We start from the raw sequence: 19549 nt of genomic DNA, 5'->3' as shown, positions 1-19549 counted from the left end.
TCTCTGGCAACTCTGCCTTTGTTGCTGCCATCCCCTGGCCCCCTGTGTCACCCCAGGGAATTCCTGTGCCTCCTTTGATACCCAGCTAAGATGTCACTGCTTTGGGGAAGTGTTTCCTGACCTCCTAAGACTGAGGTCATGTCTCCGTCATGGCTCCGATCACATCCGCTGCAGCGCTTCTCTTTCAGTCTGCTTCCCTCACTAGGTGTCAGGTCCTTAAAGGCAGAAGATGCACAGTGTCGCTGGACCCCTGCACCCAGCCTGGCACCCAGCCCTTCACAAGCCCTCCAGGAACGTCTATAAAGTGAATGAATGCCTGGAATGGTGTTGGTTTTACTGGAAAGTTGCCAGGAATGATAAAAGGAATAGACCAGGAGGAGGCATTTATTGAATAGATGCTTGTGCTGAGCCCCAGGGTTATGAAGGCCAGTCAAGGGACATAGCCCTGCCCTCAGGAAGCTTTGAGGTCATCGGAGGGCATGGATTCCAGTCACATGACCGCTCACAGCGCTCATGACACCATTGTCTCGGTGGACTCTCTCTAGCACACTGAACCTCACATTTGAACTGCACTTTGCGTTTCATTCAGTGCTTTCACAGAGATTTTTATTTAAAGTGTTGAAAATTGTGGTGAGATGCACGTAACGTTGCGTACACCATCCTGTCCATGTTTAGGTGTGCAGTTCAGTGGTGTGAAGTGTATTCATGTTGTGGTGCAACCATCACCACTATTTTTATTTTCTGTTTTCACAATAAGGTAGCTGTCTAAGTTACATTTTATTAGAAACACAAGATTCATAGAGTTGTATGAAAGAAAAGTTGGGTGGTTCCTCTGTTTATGCAAGTGTCAGTGACCCTTGGTGAATCTGAATTCACTACTGGGGGTGAAAAGGCAGGAACCACTGGTGGGTTTCATCTCCAACCACTGTACACAGAGAATATCATTCTACACCTTTAATAAAATTGTGAGAGTAAACTGCCAGTTTCTGCTTTTCCAGGTATTAATTTTGCTGAAAGGCCTTGGTCCCAGTCATTCCATCATAAACGAGGGGTTGGGGCTTTACTGTGCAGCTAATGTTCCAGTCTGATATTTTGTACGTGCAGTAGCTGTAAGGGATTCAGTACTGGTGTGACAACCGACCCAGGGGACCCAAGTAGTCAATTAGAATGTGACTTTTTTTTTTAAAGAAAAGACAACTACAAGGAATCTTGCAAATTAATATATACTTGCAAACCACCTAAGTGTTGTGAGAAAAAAAATCAAGAGTACTTTGGGGGGCATATACTGAGGGCTTCCCTGGTGGCTCAGTCAGGAAAGAATCCACCTGCAGTGAAGGAGACCTGGGTTCGATCCCTGGGTGGAGAAGATTCCCTGGAAAAGGGAATGGCAACCCACTCCAGTATTCTTGCCTGGGAAATCCTATGGACAGAGGAGCCTGGTGGGCTACAGCCCATGGGATCACAAGGAGTTGGACATGATTGAGTGACCAAACAACACCCAGGTTTAGAGACATTTTCCTGAGGATGTGGTGTTTGGGTGTCCATCTGGAGAGGAGGCAGATGTTGAGGTGCTAGTGGAGTGCGGGGTTCAGGATGGGAGGGGAGAGAGCTCAGGCAGAGGGGCCAGCATGTGCAAAGGCCCTGAGACAGGAAAGAGCACCGAGCTTCGGAGGACATGAAAGGACGTTGTGACAGGAAAGCAATGCCTCAGGTGGGAGTGAACAAGCGCAGACAGCCTCCTGGGCCCCGGGTGAGGGCTCTCCCCTCCCTCCTGAAAGACACAGGGTGCCCCAGAGCATTTTAGGTGGGCAAGGTTGAGATCGGAGTCGTGCTTTCAGTAAAGTCCTGGACCACAGAGAATAAGATACGCAGTTGTCATGAGACGGGGGCAGTAGTGACCTCAAGGATGCCAGGACCTGTGCTAGAGCTGGAGAACAGAGTAGAGCCGGCTGATTGGAAATGAGGAACTCATAGTCTTTCCTAACTAAAAAAGTCACTCTTTTTTTTCCTCTCTCTTCCACAATTTTCTCTTTTTATTGGTTTTAAAAACCTCTTATTTGGAAATAATTTCAAATTTCTAGATAAGTTTCAAGAACAAGAATAGGAGAGAAAATATTCTTATGCCCTCTACCCAGACTGCCAACATTAAAAATTACTTTTAATTTCAAAAGCAGCACTTTCTCTTTGTAAAAATTCAGAAATACGTTATGTACAAAGGAGCAATCTTCCCTCCTTCCAATCCCTCAGGGGTACCACTTTTGTGAGTTTGGAGTACCTCTTTCTAAACTGTTCGCCAGGCAGACAAGTCAGGTAGCTATCCTGTGGGTTGAGAGTTCCGGATCTGAAGACTCATTTCTGTTGGGCACCTTGATTGCTCAAGGACAGATAGTGAAATGTGATGATTAAAGGCTGCAGATGGTGGCCTGGGTAGGGCAGGTAAGGAGAGTGGGCAGTGTGAGCAAAGAGGTCAGAGGGGAAACCTCCTGGATTCTCGGAGGCCCCAGAGGCCTTTCTTCCCTCCCTCCCCAGTGTCCTCTGGAATTTCTACATTGCCACGTCTCCCTGGAGTCAGAGTTGAAGGGCCCAGTGGCAGAAAGGATACATGTGGAATCATTAAAAGAAGCATAAAGGGACAGAAGCCATCTTGAATGGAAGGGGATTGGGAACCTAAAGGCTTAGTTTGATTATTGCAACCCCAACCTGTGAGCTGGGCCTCGTGGAGAGACAAGAAAGGCTGGGGGAGGCCCCCATCACCACTCTGCACACTGTCTCCCCCCGAAGAGGGGACAAACGATGTCTGCAGGTCTGGCTGCTGATGCCTGTGCTGTTTCCCCAGCTCCTTGGTTGGCTTGATGGGAACGTTCAATGAGAAAGCCGAACAGCTGGTGGAGGTCCTGGAAGCCCAAGCGGATGGTCAGACCCCCGTGTCCATGCAGGACATGCTGACCTGTGCCACCATGGACATCCTGGCCAAGGTGATGGGAGGATGGAAGGCGGGGGCAGGCCACACCGGCAATGGGCTCTTCTTCCCTCCCTTTTCCCTTTCTTGCTTCCCTCCCCTCCCTCCTGCTCCTCCACGTATCAGCCACCCCTTCCCTGGGCTGGGAGGGTCATCTCCTTTATTTCCTTGAACATTTGAAACAACCTGTTGTGAGACTGGAGCTACTAACTCTTTCTCTAGAAATGGACTGGCTCTTGGCTGGTCAGTGGCAGGACCAGGGCTGGATCTCAAGTCTGCCTGGCTCTCAGCCCAAGCCCAGCTCCCCCGTGGCAACCCTCCTCCCCTAGTCCCTCCTCCGGCCATGCAGTGTGGCTTGGCTTTTCACCCCCACTACCCCCACCCCCACCATCTCAGGAGGGGCCCAGATAACTTCAAACCCGGGTGAAACATGGAGTGCAGGCATGGTGAGTGAGGCATTATCACCATTCAAAAACCCACTGGGGGCTGGACTTAGAATAAACATCCAAGGAAGGCTGCATTTCAGGGGAAACGCATCCTGTCAAGGAAAGAAGCCTAGGTTCGCTGAGTGGCTATTATGTGTCACCTAATCCTATCACATCCCACAGTGTCGGGATTGTCATAGGTTGGTTGTTGTAAGGAGCTGATGACACAGTGCACGCAATGCCTGTCCTGGGTCTTCAGTCCTCCCATCCCCCACGTGTGACCTCACCCTTTTGTCTCCCCCAGGCAGCTTTTGGGATGGAGACCAGCATGCTGCTGGGTGCCCAGAAGCCTCTGTCTCGGAAAGTGAAACTGATCCTGGAGGGCATCAGCGCATCCCGGAACACTCTGGCGAAGGTACCAGGCATCATGGTTTGTCCTCATTTGCTGGAGCAACTCCTCCAGTGATTTTTTTTTTCCAGAATGGGTTTTGAGTTCTGATATGTCTGAAGTGACTTCCAAATCAGTCAGTACTGGCATACATCCCCTAAAGTAGAGGCAGAAAATCAAAATGGTTTAAGAAAATTAGGAGTAAATCTTTCTCTTATGTGAAAAGATCCTGAAGCAGGTAACCCAGGATGGCAATGATGACGCCACAATGTCAGATGTTCCTGGATTTTTCTGTCTTTCTGCTCCAGTGTCTTTAGCATACCACCTCATTGTAATAAGACGGCTGCTGCAGCCCCAGCTATCACCTCCTTGTTCCAGGCATGAAGGAAGAGGAAGGGGGAAAGGTGGTACTGTTACTGAACCAAACTTGAGCCTGCTTGCCTGCACACAGTAAAGCCCATCTTATTGATGCTGCTGCTGCTGCTGCGTCACTTTAGTCGTGTCTGACTCTGTGACCCCATAGACGGAAGCCCACCAGGCTCCCCCATCCCTGGGATTCTCCAGGCAAGAACACTGGAGTGGGTTGCCATTTCCCTCTCCAATGTGTGAAAGTGAAAAGTGAAAGTGAAGTCGCTCAGTCGTGTCCGACACTTAGCGACCCCACGGACTGCAGCCCACCAGGCTCCTCCATCCATGGGATTTTGTAGGCGAGAGGACTGGGGTGGCTTGCCATTGCTGGGTTGTGGTAAAAGGAAGTGCAGTGTTTATTGCAGGGCCCAAAGCAAGGAGAGCAGCTAGTGCACTTTTTAGGCAACTAGTGCCTGAAAAGCCTGAGCTCCCCTAAGGCTTTCAGGGAAAGATTTTAAAAGACAGAGTGAGGGAGAGGAGTTGTGGGGTGTGAGATCCTTTTGTGGATATTCTTCTGATTGGCTGGTGGTGAGGTAATCAGGAAGCAACATTATCAAACTTCTGGTTCTGTCTGGTCTGGGGTCTACGTGCTTATGGGCGGCATACTGTTAACTTCCTCCACCGGAGGAAGTATCTGCAAAACAACTCAAAAGATATGTCTCGGAATATTATCTGTAGCCCTTGAGGAAGAACTAAATGTCCTTGACTTTATTTAATGGCTAAGCTATTTTTATTTTGTCTTCCTTGGCTGTTTTCTTTTCTTTCTGCATTTTCTCACTTCTCTGATTAAATGTACCCTTTGGGACTTGGGGAAGACCTGAGACAAGAGGCAGGCGGAGGATGGCAGGGGGCAGGAGGGGTTGGGTTCTGCTCTGGGAAGACCCCATAGGGTCGCACTCAGCTGCAGTACTTTAGCTGATTCCCAGACAGATGCCCTCCAGTTCCCTGGGACTTCAGACTCTGTGCTTAGAATCCCCTGATGCCACTGCATCTGTTCAGCAATTAATTCCACTCCGCTTCCCTCTGGCTTCTGTCCTCTGTCTGCCTTCACTGCAATCCTAGTTGTATCCATCCTTCAGGAATCTTTAAAATATATATATATATATAATATATATAATTTATTTTTGGCTGTACCACCCACGACATATGGGATCTTGTTAATAGTTTCCTGACCAGAGATTGTGCCCACACCCCCTGCAGTGGAAGAAGCATGGAGTCTTTTTTTTTTCAAATTTTCAAAGGTTTTATTTTTATTTTTCTTCAGTTCAAAATGTTTCATAATTTCCATTTAGATTACCTCTGTGACTCATGCATTATTTCGGATTGTGTTGTTTTTTTTTTATCTTACAATATTATATTGGTTGGTTTTGCCATACATTGAGAAGCATGGAGTCTTAATCACTGGATCACCAGGGAAGTTTCCCCCAGGAATCCTTTCCTATTTTCCAGTGCTCCGTGGATTTTTAAAAAAATAATTAATTTATTTTTAATTAAAGGACAATTGCTTTACAGTATTGTGTAGGTTTCTGCCAAACATCAACATGAATCAGCCATAGGTATACACGTCTCCTCCCTTTTGAAACTCCCTCCCACCCTTCCCACCCCTGGAGATTGTTTCAGATCCCTGCTTTGAGTTCCCTGGGTCATACAGCAAATTCCCATTGGCTATCTATTTTACATATGACAGTGTATGTTTCCAGGTTACTCTCTCCATACATCCCCTCCAGCACCACCGCCGCCCCCCACCCCACGCCAACTCCCCATCTGTCCATAAGTCTGTGTTCTATGTCTGTGTCCCCAGTGGTCAGTGGATATTTTAAGGCATCTTTCCCAACATTTCTAGGGTTTCAGAGCAGGAAGGGGAAGCCAGTGCTTGGGCTTAGCCCACCGTCTTGATGAAATCTCCTGGCTACTTGATCTTTTCTAGAATGTTCCTAGGTTCTTCTGACTTCCTAGCCTGAAGTCGTTTTGGAGCTGGGGGGCCAGGGGAGTGGGGGGTGGGGCACACTGACACGGAGTGGGAACTCTCCTGCAGTTTATGCCGGGGAAGTGGAAGCAGCTTCGGGAGACCCGGGAGAGCGTCCGCTTCCTGCGCCAGGTCGGCAAGGAGTGGGTCCAGCGTCGCCGCGAGGCCCTGCAGAGGGGGGAGGACGTGCCAGCTGACATCCTCACGCAGATCCTCAAAGGTGCCGGGGCTATGTGGGCCCCGGGAGTGGGGCGCGGCGGGGGTAGCCCTCCCCCGCCAGGGTGACCCATCACAGGGGACAGGGGACCGGGCTCCCGGGGCCCTGAGACGCGCCTTGTCTTTCAGCTGAAGAGGGGGCCCAGGACGACGAGATCCTGCTGGACAACTTCGTCACCTTCTTCATCGCTGGTCTGTAGCTTCAGCGGCCACCAAGGGTTACGAGCTTTGCAGGAACGCTGGGGACCGTGGACCGCCTGACTCGGAGGTGGTCTTAGGCTGAGCAGAGCTCCGCTCTGGGGTGGCTGGGGTGAGGGGAGCAGACTCGCTCTCTCGCGGCTTGGGGAGGCCCAGGAGGCTCTCCTGGTGGCCCCCACCTGGTTGTTGCTGCTGTTCAGTCACTAAGTTGTGTCCAGCTCTTTGCGAACCCATGGACTGTGGCCCGCCAGGCCTCCCTCATCTTCTCTTGGAGTTTGCCCAAGTTCATGTCCATCAAGTCGGTGATGCCATCCACCCATCTCATCCTCTGTCGCCCCCTTCTTCTGCCCTCAATCTTTCCCAGCATCAGGGGCTTTCCCAATGAGTCAGCTGCTTGCATCAGCCACCTGGTTAACTCCTTAACCCACCTGGTTAAGGAACTGGCAATTGTTAAGTTTCGTGAAGCTCCCTTTGGGGGCTCAGGACAGCTTGGCCACGTGAATGTAAGGCTCTGCCTTACTCAGAATTTGTGGTGAGGCCTTCGGTAGATTAGCACCAGAAGACACGCTAAGCTTGTTGATTTGTTTTCTCGTCAAATACTTCTTGAGTATTGTCCTTCACCTGGAAAACTCCTCCTCACCCTTCAGTGATCCCGCAGGCGTCTCTTCCTCAGAGAAGCCCTCAGGGATTGCCCAGACTCATCAGGTCCCAGTTAGAAGTGCTCCATGGTGCCCAGACAGGAGATGTACCCTCTCCAGACCTCAGGAGCTGGTGCCCACAGCTTAGGCAGGTCATGAGTCTTGGCCCCAAAAGCCTTGCTTTACTTGAGTCCCAGCTCTGCCCCTCCTGCTGTGTGACCCAAGAGAGACATATTCCTCTCAGCCTCAGCTTGCTCTTCTGCACAATGGGGCCAAATATCCCTCTAGGCCAGGTGAGGCCTAAGGAGGGTTGGAGGAATGGTCTTCCAGGGTGTGATACCTGCATGCATGGGGGCAAAGGCCGGTCCTTTGACTTCACTGGGTGGCACCAGGTGCCGAGGTGGACAGCTGTCTCCTTCGTATCTGTAGGTCTGGCTCAGCCAAGGGGGGAGCAGTGAAGCCTTGAACTGCCTCTAGGGGCTCGGGGTCTCAGAGGCCTGGTGGGCTGGGCCAGCCGCAGCCCTGTAGGCCACATGGGGCTGCCACTCTCCTCCTTCCCTGCAGGTCATGAGACTTCTGCCAATCACCTGGCGTTCACGGTGATGGAGCTGTCGCGCCAGCCCGAGATCTTGGCGAGGTATGGAGAGGGGAGGTGGGGGGGTCCCCTTGAGGTTGGTGAAGGGGGCTGTCTGACCTCTGGTTTCTAGAGGGCCGCCTGCTCCGACCTCCCACGGCTGAGCCCCCCGGCCCCGTTCAGTGAGCCCTGCTCCCCATCACCCCAGGGTCTTTGCACATACTGTTCCTACTTCTAGAAGCACCTCCTCCTGCTTTTCTCCTGGAGAACCCCCCTCCCCTCCTTCCCCTCCCCCTACGTCTCCTTCCCTCCCCCTACCTCTCCTCCCCTCCCACTTCTTCCTCCTCCCTTTCTCCTTCCTCCCTCCTCCTACTCCCCCCTGCCTACTTTCCCCTTCCCCCCACCCCCTTCCCCCTCCTAAAACCTTTCTGACCCCAAAAGCAGCCACTCTGTTTCCCGACCTAGCCTGCCCCCAGCTCACACATGCACCTTCTCCTGGGACCGTCTGCTTTGAGTCTATTTCAGTCGTGAAACCGGAAGCTCCAAGAGGGCAGGGCCTTGGCTGTTTCCCTCCTGAGATGTGTGCAGGGCCTGGCCAGGGGCTGGCACTGAGGACTGAACCGAATTCCAAGCCAAGTGCTGAGGGAGCACTTGTCTTCCGCTGGCGAGACAAAGGCGGGCCTCCCTGGGGAGGTGGCATTTGAGTGGGGCCGCTGGTTTCCTTAAATACAGACAGGGTCCCTCAAGGACTGGGGCCCAGATGGGCTGAGCCAAACGCCAAGGACAGGCTGAGGGCTGGGAGCTCTGGGGACGAGTGGAAGGGCCTGTTAGGGCAATGCGTGTCATGCCCAGCAGAAAGGGCAGACTGAACGATTGCCTGGGAGTATAAGATAACACATAGGGCTTTCCCAGGTGGCGTTAGTGGTAAAGAATCCACCTGCCAATGAAGGAGATGCAAGAAATATGGTTCCATCCCTGGGTAGGGAAGAGCCCCTGGAAAAGGAAATGCCAACCCATTCCAGTATTCTGGTCTGAAAAATCCCTGTTTGAATCCCAGTTCAAACAACAGGGTTTGAACTGTGGGGCCCCCTTACACATGGATTTCTTCCACTAAGTACTGGCTCCAGCACCACACGGTCCCCAGTGGGTTGAGTCCAGAGATGTGGAACCAGGGACGTGGAGGACCAATTGTCCAAACTTATACTCAGGTTTTTGACTATGCGGAGGGTCGGTGCTCCAACTCCTGTGTTGTGCAAGGGTCAACTGTAGCTTAATGGTGTTTAAAAATATATAATAAAAATATAGTTATAAAAACAATAAATAAAAATACATAATAGTATTTATTAAAAATTTGGTAAAAACAGAAAAGGGTAATTAATTATTACAACAAATCCAGGGACTTCCCTAGCAGAACAGTGGTTAAGACTCCACACTCCAGAACAGTGGGTGTGGGGTCGATCCCTGGTTGGGGAACTAAGATCCCACATGCTGTGTGGCATGGGCAGAACATCAGCAACAGTAAATCTGCTTGTGCTGCCCCCATCTGCCCAGTGACAGTTCATGGTTAATTTCTGAATCTCACCATGTGTATTGTCACAACATTGCCCCACATTTCTGCAACCTCTTCCCAAGTCCATTCATTCTTTTTTTCTTAAACTTTTTAATTTTGTATTGGGGTATAGCTGATTAACAATGTGGGAGTTTCAGGTGAACAGTGAAGGTACTCAGTCATACATGTACGTGTATCCATTCTCCCCCAAACCCCCCTCCCCTCTCATTCTTTGTTAAATATTGTGGCTATGTGTGTGTGTGTATGTATCATATATATTATATCACATAATAAAGTTTACCATTTAAACTATTTTCAAGTGTGTAGTCCAATGGCATTAAGTACATTCACAGTCAGGCAGCCATCCCCACCATCCATCCCCAGAATGTTCAAGCATCCCAAACAGAAACCGTCCCCATTAAGGACTAACTCCCCACTCCCTGCCTCCCTCCCTCCAGCCCCTGGCCACCACCATTCCCTTTCCTGTCTCTGTAAATCTGACTCCTCCAGGTACCCCACACAAGTGGAGTCATACAGTATTTGTCCTTTTCGCTTGGCTTCTTTCTCTCAGCATAGCATCCTCAAGGTTCAGCCACGTGGCAGCATGCGGCGGAATGCCCTTCCCTTTGAAGTCTGAGCGATGCTCCATTGTCTGGATGGACCACCTCTGGTCTGTCCGTTCATCCATCAGTGGACACTTGGGTTGCTTCCCGCTTTGGGCTATTGTGAATAGTGTTGCTACAAACGTCAGTGTGCAAGTATCTATTTGAGACCCGGCTTTAAGTTGTTCTGGGTATTAAGCACCAAGAGGTGGGATCACCATCACATGGTAATTCTGTGTTTAGTTTTTTGAGCAGCCTCCACACTATTTTCCAAGCAGCTGCGTGATTTTACACTCTCATCCGTAGCGCACAAGGGTTCCGGCTTCTCCTCATCCTCAGGGCCCTGTTATTCTCTGCCCCCTGCGTGGGTAGGAAGTGGTCCAGGCCCACTTTCACTGCTCCATAGTATTGTTGAAAACTTACTTATTTTTAATTGGAGGATGATTGCTTCACAATATCGTGTGGGTTTCTGCCACACATCAACACGAATCAGTCCGAGGTGTACACATGTCCCCTCCTTCCTGAGCCTCTCTCCCACCTGCCACCTCATCCCACCCTCTAGGTAGTCGCAGAGCCCTGGGTTTGAGCTCCCTGCCTCTTACAGCAAATCCCCGCTGGCTGTGTGTTTCACCTGCGATGCCGTGCATGTTTCAACGCTGCTCTCTCTGTCCCGCCCTCTCCTTCCCTCATTACGTCCACAGGTCTGGTCTCTGTGTCCGCATCTCCATTGCTGCCCTGCAAATCGTCTCGTCAGCACCATCTTTCTAGAGTCCACGTGTCTGCGCTGATATATGGCAGTGGTTTTTCTCCTTCTGACTGCCTTCCCTCTGTAGAGCGGGCTCTACAGTGTGCACCCTAAGGCTGGTGCCCGTGTCACTCACTCTGAGGTCTCCAGCTGCCTTGAGCCTAGCTGAAATGGCCTCTTTGTGCATTTTTTGTTGATTCAAAGTGTAAAGAAAATTCAGCTTGCATTTCATAAGGATGGTATCAAGTTTATATATTTGAGAGAATGGGATTCTGAAAATAATTCTCATTATAAAGAATCTATAATCCTCAGAGAATGGGCGTCAATATAATATTAAGTCTCCCAAACAAAGATACGGAATTTAATCTCCATTTATGCAATAGGCATCTTTGTGCAAAGACCCTGTTCTGAGGTGGTTTACCACCTGCAGCCGATTCCAAGCAGCACGCAACGACAGGTGAATGTTTTGAGGGCCGGAAACGTGGTTCCCAACTGCTTGTGCATCTGGGTTTGGATGTGGCGGTTCCTCCAAGAACAGGGCCCGGGGTACAGTGTGTGCAGCGGAGCGGGGCCCCAGGCCTCTCTCATCACGCCTCCTGCCATGCCCCTCTTAACACTCAAGTGGGGACCTCTCCCCTTGGAGACGAACTTGTCTTTGTCTGACCGACAGGCTGCAGGCCGAGGTGGACGAGGTCATTGGGTCCAAGAGGCATCTTGACTGCGAGGACCTGGGGAGACTGCAGTACCTGTCTCAGGTGTGGGGGGAAGCTCCTGGGCAGAAGTGGGCGATTGGCTGGCCAGGCCTGCTGCCCCCGGGACCCTTAGGACAGGGGTTCTCCAGTGTCCTGGCACCTGAGAATTTCCCCTAGGAGATTAAAGACCCTCCCGGTGTCCAGACTGCTCCAGACCAAGGATATTAAGCTGCTGGGGGCGTGGCTAAGGCTTCCCAGGTGATCCCAATATGGAAGTCAGCCCATTAGTCAAAGGTGCTGTGTTTGGGTTTCCCAAGGAGCCTGGGTTCCAAAAGTCTTAGACTTTCCACCAGGGGGCCAGTCTCCGCTGGCAGTCCCATCCAGTCCCCGACACTGCACAGAGAGGGGCCTTCCTCCAGCCGCCCTGGGTCCTCGGAATGGTGGGGGCCCCAGTTTAGGGGGAGTCCTGGCTCCTGGTGCGGTGGCTTTGCTCAGCTCCCTCCCCGGGTCTGTTTCCCTTTCTGTCCCATAAGGGGTTGGACATGGAGATGAGGCTAACCTTATGGGGGCTGGGGACCCAGTCTGGCCGTGGGCGCACACGCGGCGCCATGACTGGGAGCAGAGGAGGGTCTGGGGCAAGCTTCTGGCACTTTCCATGGGGTTTCCTGACGTCTGTCTCTCGTTATCTGCCCATGCGGTGTCTGCAGGTCCTCAAAGAGTCGCTGAGGCTGTACCCGCCCGCGTGGGGCACCTTCCGTCTGCTGGAGGAGGAGACCTTGATTGACGGGGTCCGAGTCCCCGGCAACACGCCACTCCTGGTGCGTGGGGGCCCTGCCTGCCCACCCCCGAGCGGCCAGCTCGGGGCTGTCCTCTGAGGTCAGGGGCTCCTCCTTGGCCACGCTGTGCCTTCTCACTTGAGTCTAAGCATAACCCTGTGATGTGCTTTCTTTCCCCACCACACTGTCCAGCATGAGATTACAGTGGATGCTTTTAAAACAGAGAGGCCTCATTTACAGCTGAGGCTGCTGAGGCTCAGAGAGGTTAGGTTACTTTCCTGAGGTCACACAGCTAGCAAGGGGCAGATACGGGGATGTGCCCAGTTTCTGAGCTGGCCCAAATTTGCCCCAGTTCCTCTTCTGTCCACAGCCCCTCCTCCCACTAAGGCTGACTTTCCTCCCCTGGTCGCCTTTCAGTTTGTTTCTCTGGCTGGTTCCTCATTCATTCACTCAGGCTCCATTCATGCACTCATCAAGTCCGTAAACTCACTACCCCTCCCCCAGAGACCAGAACTTAACCAGCTGCGTGTGCACGGCTCTCCTGGTTCCCCCCAGAAGCTGCCACTCTCCCGAATTCTTTGCTTGCCACCTGCTCACCTTCGTGTGTGTGTGTGTGTGTGTGAGGGTGTGTGTGTGTGTGAGGCTCTGTGTGTGTGTGTGTGTGAGTGTGTTGTGTGAGAGAGTGTGTGTGTGTGTGTGTGTGTGTGAGTGTGTGTATGTGAGTGTGTTGTGTGAGAGAGTGTGTGTGTGAGTGTGTGTGTGTGTGTGTGTGTGAGTGTGTGTGTGTGTGTGTGTGTGTGTGTGAGTGTGTGTGTGTGTGTGTGTGTCCCCACACAGTATATGCTCTAGGACTTGCTTTCGGACTCAGCACAATGTCTGTTAAGGTTGTGTAGATTTCCTCGTGTGGCTGTAGGCGGTCCATTCTCACTGCCCTGTAACAGGACATCAGTCATTCTGGATTGCTCTGTGCTGTTGCTGAGTCGTTTCAGTTGTCTCTGACCCTTTCTGACCCCATGGACCATAGCCCGCCAGACCCCTCTATCCATGGGATTGTCCAGGCAAGAACACTGGAGTAGGTTGCCATTTCCTTCTCCAGGGGATCTTCCTGACCCAAGGATCGAATCCGGGTCTCTTAGGTCTCCTGCATTGGCAGGCGGGTTCTTTACCTGGGAAGCACCATATTGGATTAAGGGCCCCAATGACCTCATTTTCACTTACTTACCTCTTTAAAGAGCCTGTCTCTAAATACAGTCACATTCTGAAATTAACTTCAGCATATGAATTTTAGGGGCACATGGTTCAGCCCAAATAGGACCCAGTTTTCTTTTCACAAAGAAGAATGATGTGGCCCACCTATTGAGCGGCTCCCCCTGCCCCAGGGCTCGGCCGTGGTCTCCCCTGCACACACCAAAGCTCCATCCCTGCCTGCTTCTTTATCCTGTTTATCTGCGCTTTTTAAAAAACTGCCAACTACTGCAATGACCGTCTCTTCAGAATGCCCTTACATCTGGCAGGGCAAGGACCCGGGGCTGACTCTCAACCCCCGTGACCAACCTAAACCCCGTGACCCTGAGTGGGCAGACCCAGGCTCCAACCCCACCCTGCTCCCTGCTGGCTGAGTCATCTCAGGCAAGACCCTGAACTTCCCAGCCTCAGTACCATCCAGGCAAGATGGGGATGCTGGTACCAGAGTCAGCATAATGTACATCCTCTGTCTGGCAAAACTCCCTGGCATGTAATAGGCAACTTTTGCTGCCCCCCAGACCCCTCCCCGTTTTACGCTCCCACTCCAACCCTGGCAGCCCTGGACCCCACACAGAGAAGGAGCAGCGAAGACTTGGAGAGACACTTCGTGCGGGGGCCAGCACCCAGGGCCCGGGGCTGGGGCACAGAGCATCAGCCCCAGTTAGGAGGCACCAGGTGTGTAGGTGATAGACTGCTGGGGGTCGGTGGCATCCCTACCCCGACTCCATTGAAGCAAGGCTTGTGTTGAAGATAAATCTGAATAATAACAGCTCTCAGAAGGATGGCCTTGCCGCAGACCTGAGCTTGCATCTCATTTTGGCCACTTACTTGCCAGGTGACTTCAGGCATGTCATGAACCTCTGAGCCTCAGTTTCCTCATCTGTAAAATAGGGATAATTGTGACTCCCCCCACAGGGTAAAGCCAAGCATGGGATGATGTAGTGTGCCCAGCTGGTGGGTGACACATTGGCTGCCCTCTTTCTTCCTCTTAGACACTTTTCAGGGGCCAGTGGAATCCCACCCTGGTCCAGATGGGTGGGTGGGAAGGTGGGCGGGGTGGTGGGGAGTCGAGGCGGGGGTACTCTGCTCCGAGTCTCCCCACTGGGTGACTGCAGCAGGTGGGGGAAGTGTTAGGGGACCTATCCTTGGACCCAGAGACAAGCGGATCCTCTGCCCGGCAGTTCAGCACCTACGTCATGGGGCGGATGGACACATACTTTGAGGACCCTCTGACTTTCAACCCGGATCGCTTCGGCCCCAAAGCACCCAAGTAAGTCTGTCTTCAAGCCGTCAGCAAGTGGAGGCTTGGTGGGAGGACGGCCCCAGTGGCCTCTGGTCTGAGTGCCGTGACCACTGATCACTGTGAGGGAACTGGGAACCCCACCCTGCCCCCATTTAGAGGGAGGAATCACAGCTCAGAGAGGTTAGGTTAACTTGCCCAAGGAGGCACAGCCAGCTAGGAATCAGACTGGTTTTAAAGAGTGTGCTTTAACCAGTCCCTTATTCTGGAAAGCCCTGTGACTTGGGCAAGTGGCCAGCCTTCCCCAGCCCGGATGATCCTATCTGAGAAATGGGAATACCGACAGCTCCCTCTGGAGTGACGGCTTTTCAGTACCACAGCCCTGATGGGGTCTGAGTTCAGACCCAGACTACCTGGAGCCCGAGATGTGACCGGCTGAGTAAGAGGACCCGTGGCGTAGGACCTTGGGGGAGTGGCTTTGCCTCTCTGAGCCTCAATTCCTCCATCTGTGAAACGGGACCAGTCACAGCTCCTTCTGGAAGCCTCAGTGGAGGATGAAATGAGAAAATGCTGACCCAGAGCTCGGCAGTCAGCCGGGATGTCTTTAGCGTGGGCAAAAGCAGCCCCGGCCCAAAGCCGTCCTCGCGGGCGGCCTCGTCTCGACTGACGCCTCCGTCCCGTTCGCAGGCCCAAGTTCACCTACTTCCCCTTCTCCCTGGGACCCCGCTCCTGCATCGGGCAGCAGTTTGCTCAGGTAGGAGGCCAGCCGCGGGGTTTCGGCCCAGAGGCGACCGCGGGGCGGCGTCTGGTCCGGGAAGCGCTTCAGAGCCCCCGCTGCTCCCGGTCCCGGGCTGGGGGCTGGGGAACCAGGCAGCCGTGCCCGCCGCTGACTCACCCTCCCCGCCCCCTGCGCGCGCAGATGGAGGTGAAGGTGGTCATGGCCAAGCTGCTGCAGAGGCTGGAGTTCCGGCTGGTGCCCGGGCAGCGATTCGGGCTGCAGGAGCAGGCCACGCTCAAGCCGCTGGACCCTGTGCTGTGCACGCTGCAGCCCCGGGGCTGGCAGCCGGCGCCCCCGCCCCCGCCCTGCTGAGGGGCCCGGGCGGGACCACACTCCTCGGCCAGGGCCCTGGGCACCCTGCTCCCCCGCCCGCACCCCCAGGAGCACCCTCCGCGCTGGCTCCCAGCGGGCCCTCGACCCTCCACTGCCTGCTTCACCTTCTCCGAGCTCCCCATCCCCGCTAACCCCCCCACCCCCCCACCAGCCCCTGCCTAACCCCCAGCTGCCGCCCAGATGTGCTGCTGTCTCTCCCCTCCCCGCCCCCCCACCCCAGTCTCTTTGCACAGACCACTCCCTCTGCCAGACACCCTAACTCTTGCTCACTCCCTAAAGCCCTCTTCAGGTGTCACCTCTTCCAGAAAGCCCTCCTGCCATCCCCCGGCTGGGCCAGGGGCCCCTCCTCTGTGCTCCCCCGCCCCCATCACCTGTGCTACCTCTAACACCACACTGACCACACTGTATCGTGAGTGTCCTTTGATGTGACCGACTGCCCTGCCAGGCTCTGAGTGCCTCGAGGGCAGGGCCTGCGTGTGATTCATCTCTGAGCCCCTGTGCCCACCCAGGGCCTGGCACAGTTGATGCTCAATAAATAAATGTGTGTTGACTGCACGGATGAATGGCCAGACTGGGCCAGGGCGCTCTGGCCTCCATTTGCTCATCTGTAAAATGGGGGCCATGTTGAGATTGATCTCTCTGAGGGCTGACATACCTCTGGAAGCTGCCCCCAGAGACGCCCAGACAATGCCATATCGGGAGAAGACCGCCCAGGTTCCCAGGCGGTTTTAGTAGAAGCCCGTTCCCTCGTGAGGAAGACTGTGCTCCTGGGGTGAGGTTGGGACTGTGGGCAGTGTTAAGAGCTTGAATTGACGGGCTCGGGGGCCCTGGGGCCTTTGTGGTCTAGTCTACTCCCTACAAGGCCAGGGACACCCCAGAGGGCCTCCGACAGGCCGGAGCCCCCAGGACCCTCTCTTGCGGGCAGCCTGGTGGAGCTGAGCACGAATGCCCACTGCACCCTCTGCATCTGTTGGCACGGGGCTGCCCCTCCCGACCTCTGGGGCCCAGGCAGTAAGAGTGCAACCCTCACGGCAGTGGGCAGGTAAAGAAATTTCCCCTTCCTGCTCAGGGCCAAGGGGTGGCCAAGGGGCAGGAAAACCTGGCCCCACCATGTCCTCTGGGCCTGTCCAAGGAAGGGGCCACCCCCAGTGTCTCCTTCAGCATTTGGGAGTTTGTCTAGGAAAAAGAAGCTGCCCCCAGGCTTCCCTGGTGGTACAGTGGGTAAGAATCCGCCTGCCAGTGCAGGGGACACAGGTTCGATCCCTGGTCCGGGATGGATCCGCATGCCATGGAGGAGCTAAGCCCACGCACCACAACTCCTGAGACTGTGATCTAGAGCCTGTGCCTTGTAACAAGAGAAGCCGCCGCAGTGGGAAGCCTGTGTACTGCCTCTCGAGAGCAGGCCCCACTCTCCTCAACCAGAAAAAGCCCACACACAGCAATGAAGAACCAGCACAAACTAAAACACCGGAAATGAGTTAATTAATTAAAAGAGAAAGAAGCTGTCCCGGGCTCCCTGCCTGGGGTATGTGCCCCAGACAGATCCCCCGCCCCGTTACGCCCAGGAGGGTGTGGATTTGGGGTGTCCTTGCTGCAGCCTTAAATAATGGCTCCTAGGGATCTTCCCATTTAGCAGATGAGAAAACTGAGGCTCGGGGGAGGCAGTGACCTGCTCGGCACAGGTGGGTGCTCTGCACTGGAACAGAGCCGCTGGACGTGGGAACCTACAGTAAGAGCGGCTGCACCTGCGCCTCTGGGCAGGGCATCAGACCTCCAGATGTGGCTGTGGCTGCAGATCCCTTGCTGAGTGAGGGTCCTATGCTCTCCCAGCCCCTGCCAGACCTGAGCTCTAAGCTGGGCCCTTATCAAGCTACACACCACCCCCTCGGTTTCCATCTACCTGCCTTGGAGCAGGGGTCAGAGGGAATGCCAGAATCTTCTGTGGTTCTGAGACAGCTGTGCCAGGTGGACCAGCCTATGGGGTGGGGACAGGAAACTTTTCTTTTTAAGGCCCCCCCATCAGGAGATCCAAGCTTCCCTGGTGGTTCAGCTGGTAAAGAATCCGCCTGCAATGAGGGAGACCTCGGTTCAGTCCCTGGGTTGGGAAGATCCCCTGGAGAAGGGAAAGGCTAGCCACTCCAGTATTCTAGTCTGGAGAATTCCGTGAACTGTATAGTCCAGGGGTCACAAAGAGTCGGACACGACCAAGCGACTTTCATTTCACAGGAGTCCCCAGGGTGTGCAGGGCTGGTACCAGCCCCTGGAGCCCAGGCAAGATGGACAGGATTAAGACCAAGGTCCTGCAGCCTGGCCTCCTGGGGTCAAATGCTACCCCATCTGTCACTGGTCATGGGGCTTGGCCCCCAGTCTCCCCATCATAACGGAGAACAGATAATATTACCCACATCCTAAGGTTGGTGGGAGAGTTAAGAGCGTCCTCCGAGGATGGTGCCCAGCACAGTCTTCCACGGTGGGCGATGGCTGCACACCCAGCCGCGGCGGCATCTTGGCTGCGGTTCCCTCCAGAGAGAGGAGGCTGGACACTGCAGTTCCCAGAAGGGACGCGTGGTGGTGCCCCGGCGCAGCGCTCGGATCCGCGTCCGGACCCCGGCCGCGTGGACGACGCCTCTCCGCCGCTCCGAGGGTCCGGAGGTCCGGAGGGCGAGGGGCTCGTGGCGACGCCAGCAAGCGCAGCCTCCCGGAGGAGGGGTCAGGGCGAGAGGGTGCGACGCTGGCCGCCCCCGGGTCAGGAGTGGTGGGTCTGGGGCCTCCAGTGACCCTGGGGTGGCGGTGGCGAGGCGGGCATCGCGGTCCCCGTTTCAGAGCCGGGCGGAGGCCAGGCTGTGGGGCGGCCGGGGCGCTGCCACGCGTGGGGGTGCGGCGATCGCTCGTTGCCCCCCTCTCCCCTCTCCGGTGGGGAGGCCTGGGTCTGGCGGGGGCGATGCTGGCAGGCCGGCGGTGGGACGAACTGGGCCGTCTGGACTCACCCGGAAAGGGCCCGGGGTGGGGGACGGGGGCAGAGAAACGCGTGAAGCTGAGTCCGGGGTCAGGTTGTTTGCCGCCGCCGCACCAGGTGGCTCTGGTCCCGTCCCTGCCCTGCCATTCCTTCCCTCAGGACGGCGGGCTGCGACGGTGGTCCTTTCCCGGCTTGCCGCCTCTGTCAGCCTGGACAAGGTGCGATGGGCCTGCACGCTCACCCTCAGGATGCTTCCAGCCTGCACACTCACCCGAGCGCCCCTGATTCCCCAGTGCTGGGCTGCTGCAACACCCCGACTGCATTTAATGCTCCCTGGACGTCATCTCCCTGTGCCCTCCCCTGCCCCAAGGGTCTGGAGACCTGGGGGACCCCCCCCCCCCCCGGGTGTCTCTGTCCAGGCCGGGTGGGGGAGTGGCCGGTGCGGCCCCCCCCAACAGCGGCCAGGTGGTAGGTGTTCTTTGTCTGATCGCAGGGCACCCGGTCGGGTGCCACCGTGCGGGGCCTTGGTGGCAGCCCACGTGGGTGGGCAGAGGACCACAGCGAACTGCCCGCCCCCCACCTCGGAAAGGCACTGGGTGGGGTTCCTGGTGGTTTTGGCCAAGCAGGCCTGCTGTCCTCTACCCTGGTCCAGGGTAAGGGAGGGCCAGCCGGGGCGGGGGACCCCACAAACACAGTGCAGGAGATCAGGAGAGGGGCTGGCCTCCTGCAGGAGACCTCAGGGCAGGGGCCAGAGGGAACTCAAGCCAGGGCTTGGTCTTGCATCACACCCCCACTGCACGGATGCTTGCTCTCCTCTGAGGCGAGAATCCTGCGTCTTCAGGGGCCTTCCTGACCAGTGTG

At 54.9% G+C, this 19549-nt stretch overlaps 1 protein-coding gene across 1 annotated transcript in view; it reads left to right on the top strand.

Annotated features, from left to right (window-relative positions):
- The window catches only part of CYP46A1 (cytochrome P450 family 46 subfamily A member 1), a 28131-nt gene extending 12266 nt beyond the window's left edge, over positions 1–15865 (top strand). The window contains exons 6-15 of the mRNA XM_055417640.2: positions 2837–2975; positions 3689–3799; positions 6216–6366; positions 6492–6554; positions 7763–7835; positions 11339–11423; positions 12068–12178; positions 14563–14651; positions 15309–15375; positions 15541–15865. Of these exons, the coding sequence (XP_055273615.1) occupies positions 2837–2975; positions 3689–3799; positions 6216–6366; positions 6492–6554; positions 7763–7835; positions 11339–11423; positions 12068–12178; positions 14563–14651; positions 15309–15375; positions 15541–15711 (1060 nt within the window). The 3' untranslated portion in view covers positions 15712–15865. The remainder of the gene's footprint in view (positions 1–2836; positions 2976–3688; positions 3800–6215; positions 6367–6491; positions 6555–7762; positions 7836–11338; positions 11424–12067; positions 12179–14562; positions 14652–15308; positions 15376–15540) is intronic.
- The last annotated feature ends 3684 nt before the right edge of the window (positions 15866–19549 follow it).

This window comes from Moschus berezovskii, chromosome 21 (assembly GCF_049115385.1).
Source record: "Moschus berezovskii isolate FMDL1 chromosome 21, NW_MosBer_1.0, whole genome shotgun sequence".
NCBI lineage: Eukaryota > Metazoa > Chordata > Mammalia > Artiodactyla > Moschidae > Moschus > Moschus berezovskii.
Note: the sequence above shows the minus strand (reverse complement) of the source record. Positions and strands in the feature narration are given on the sequence as shown.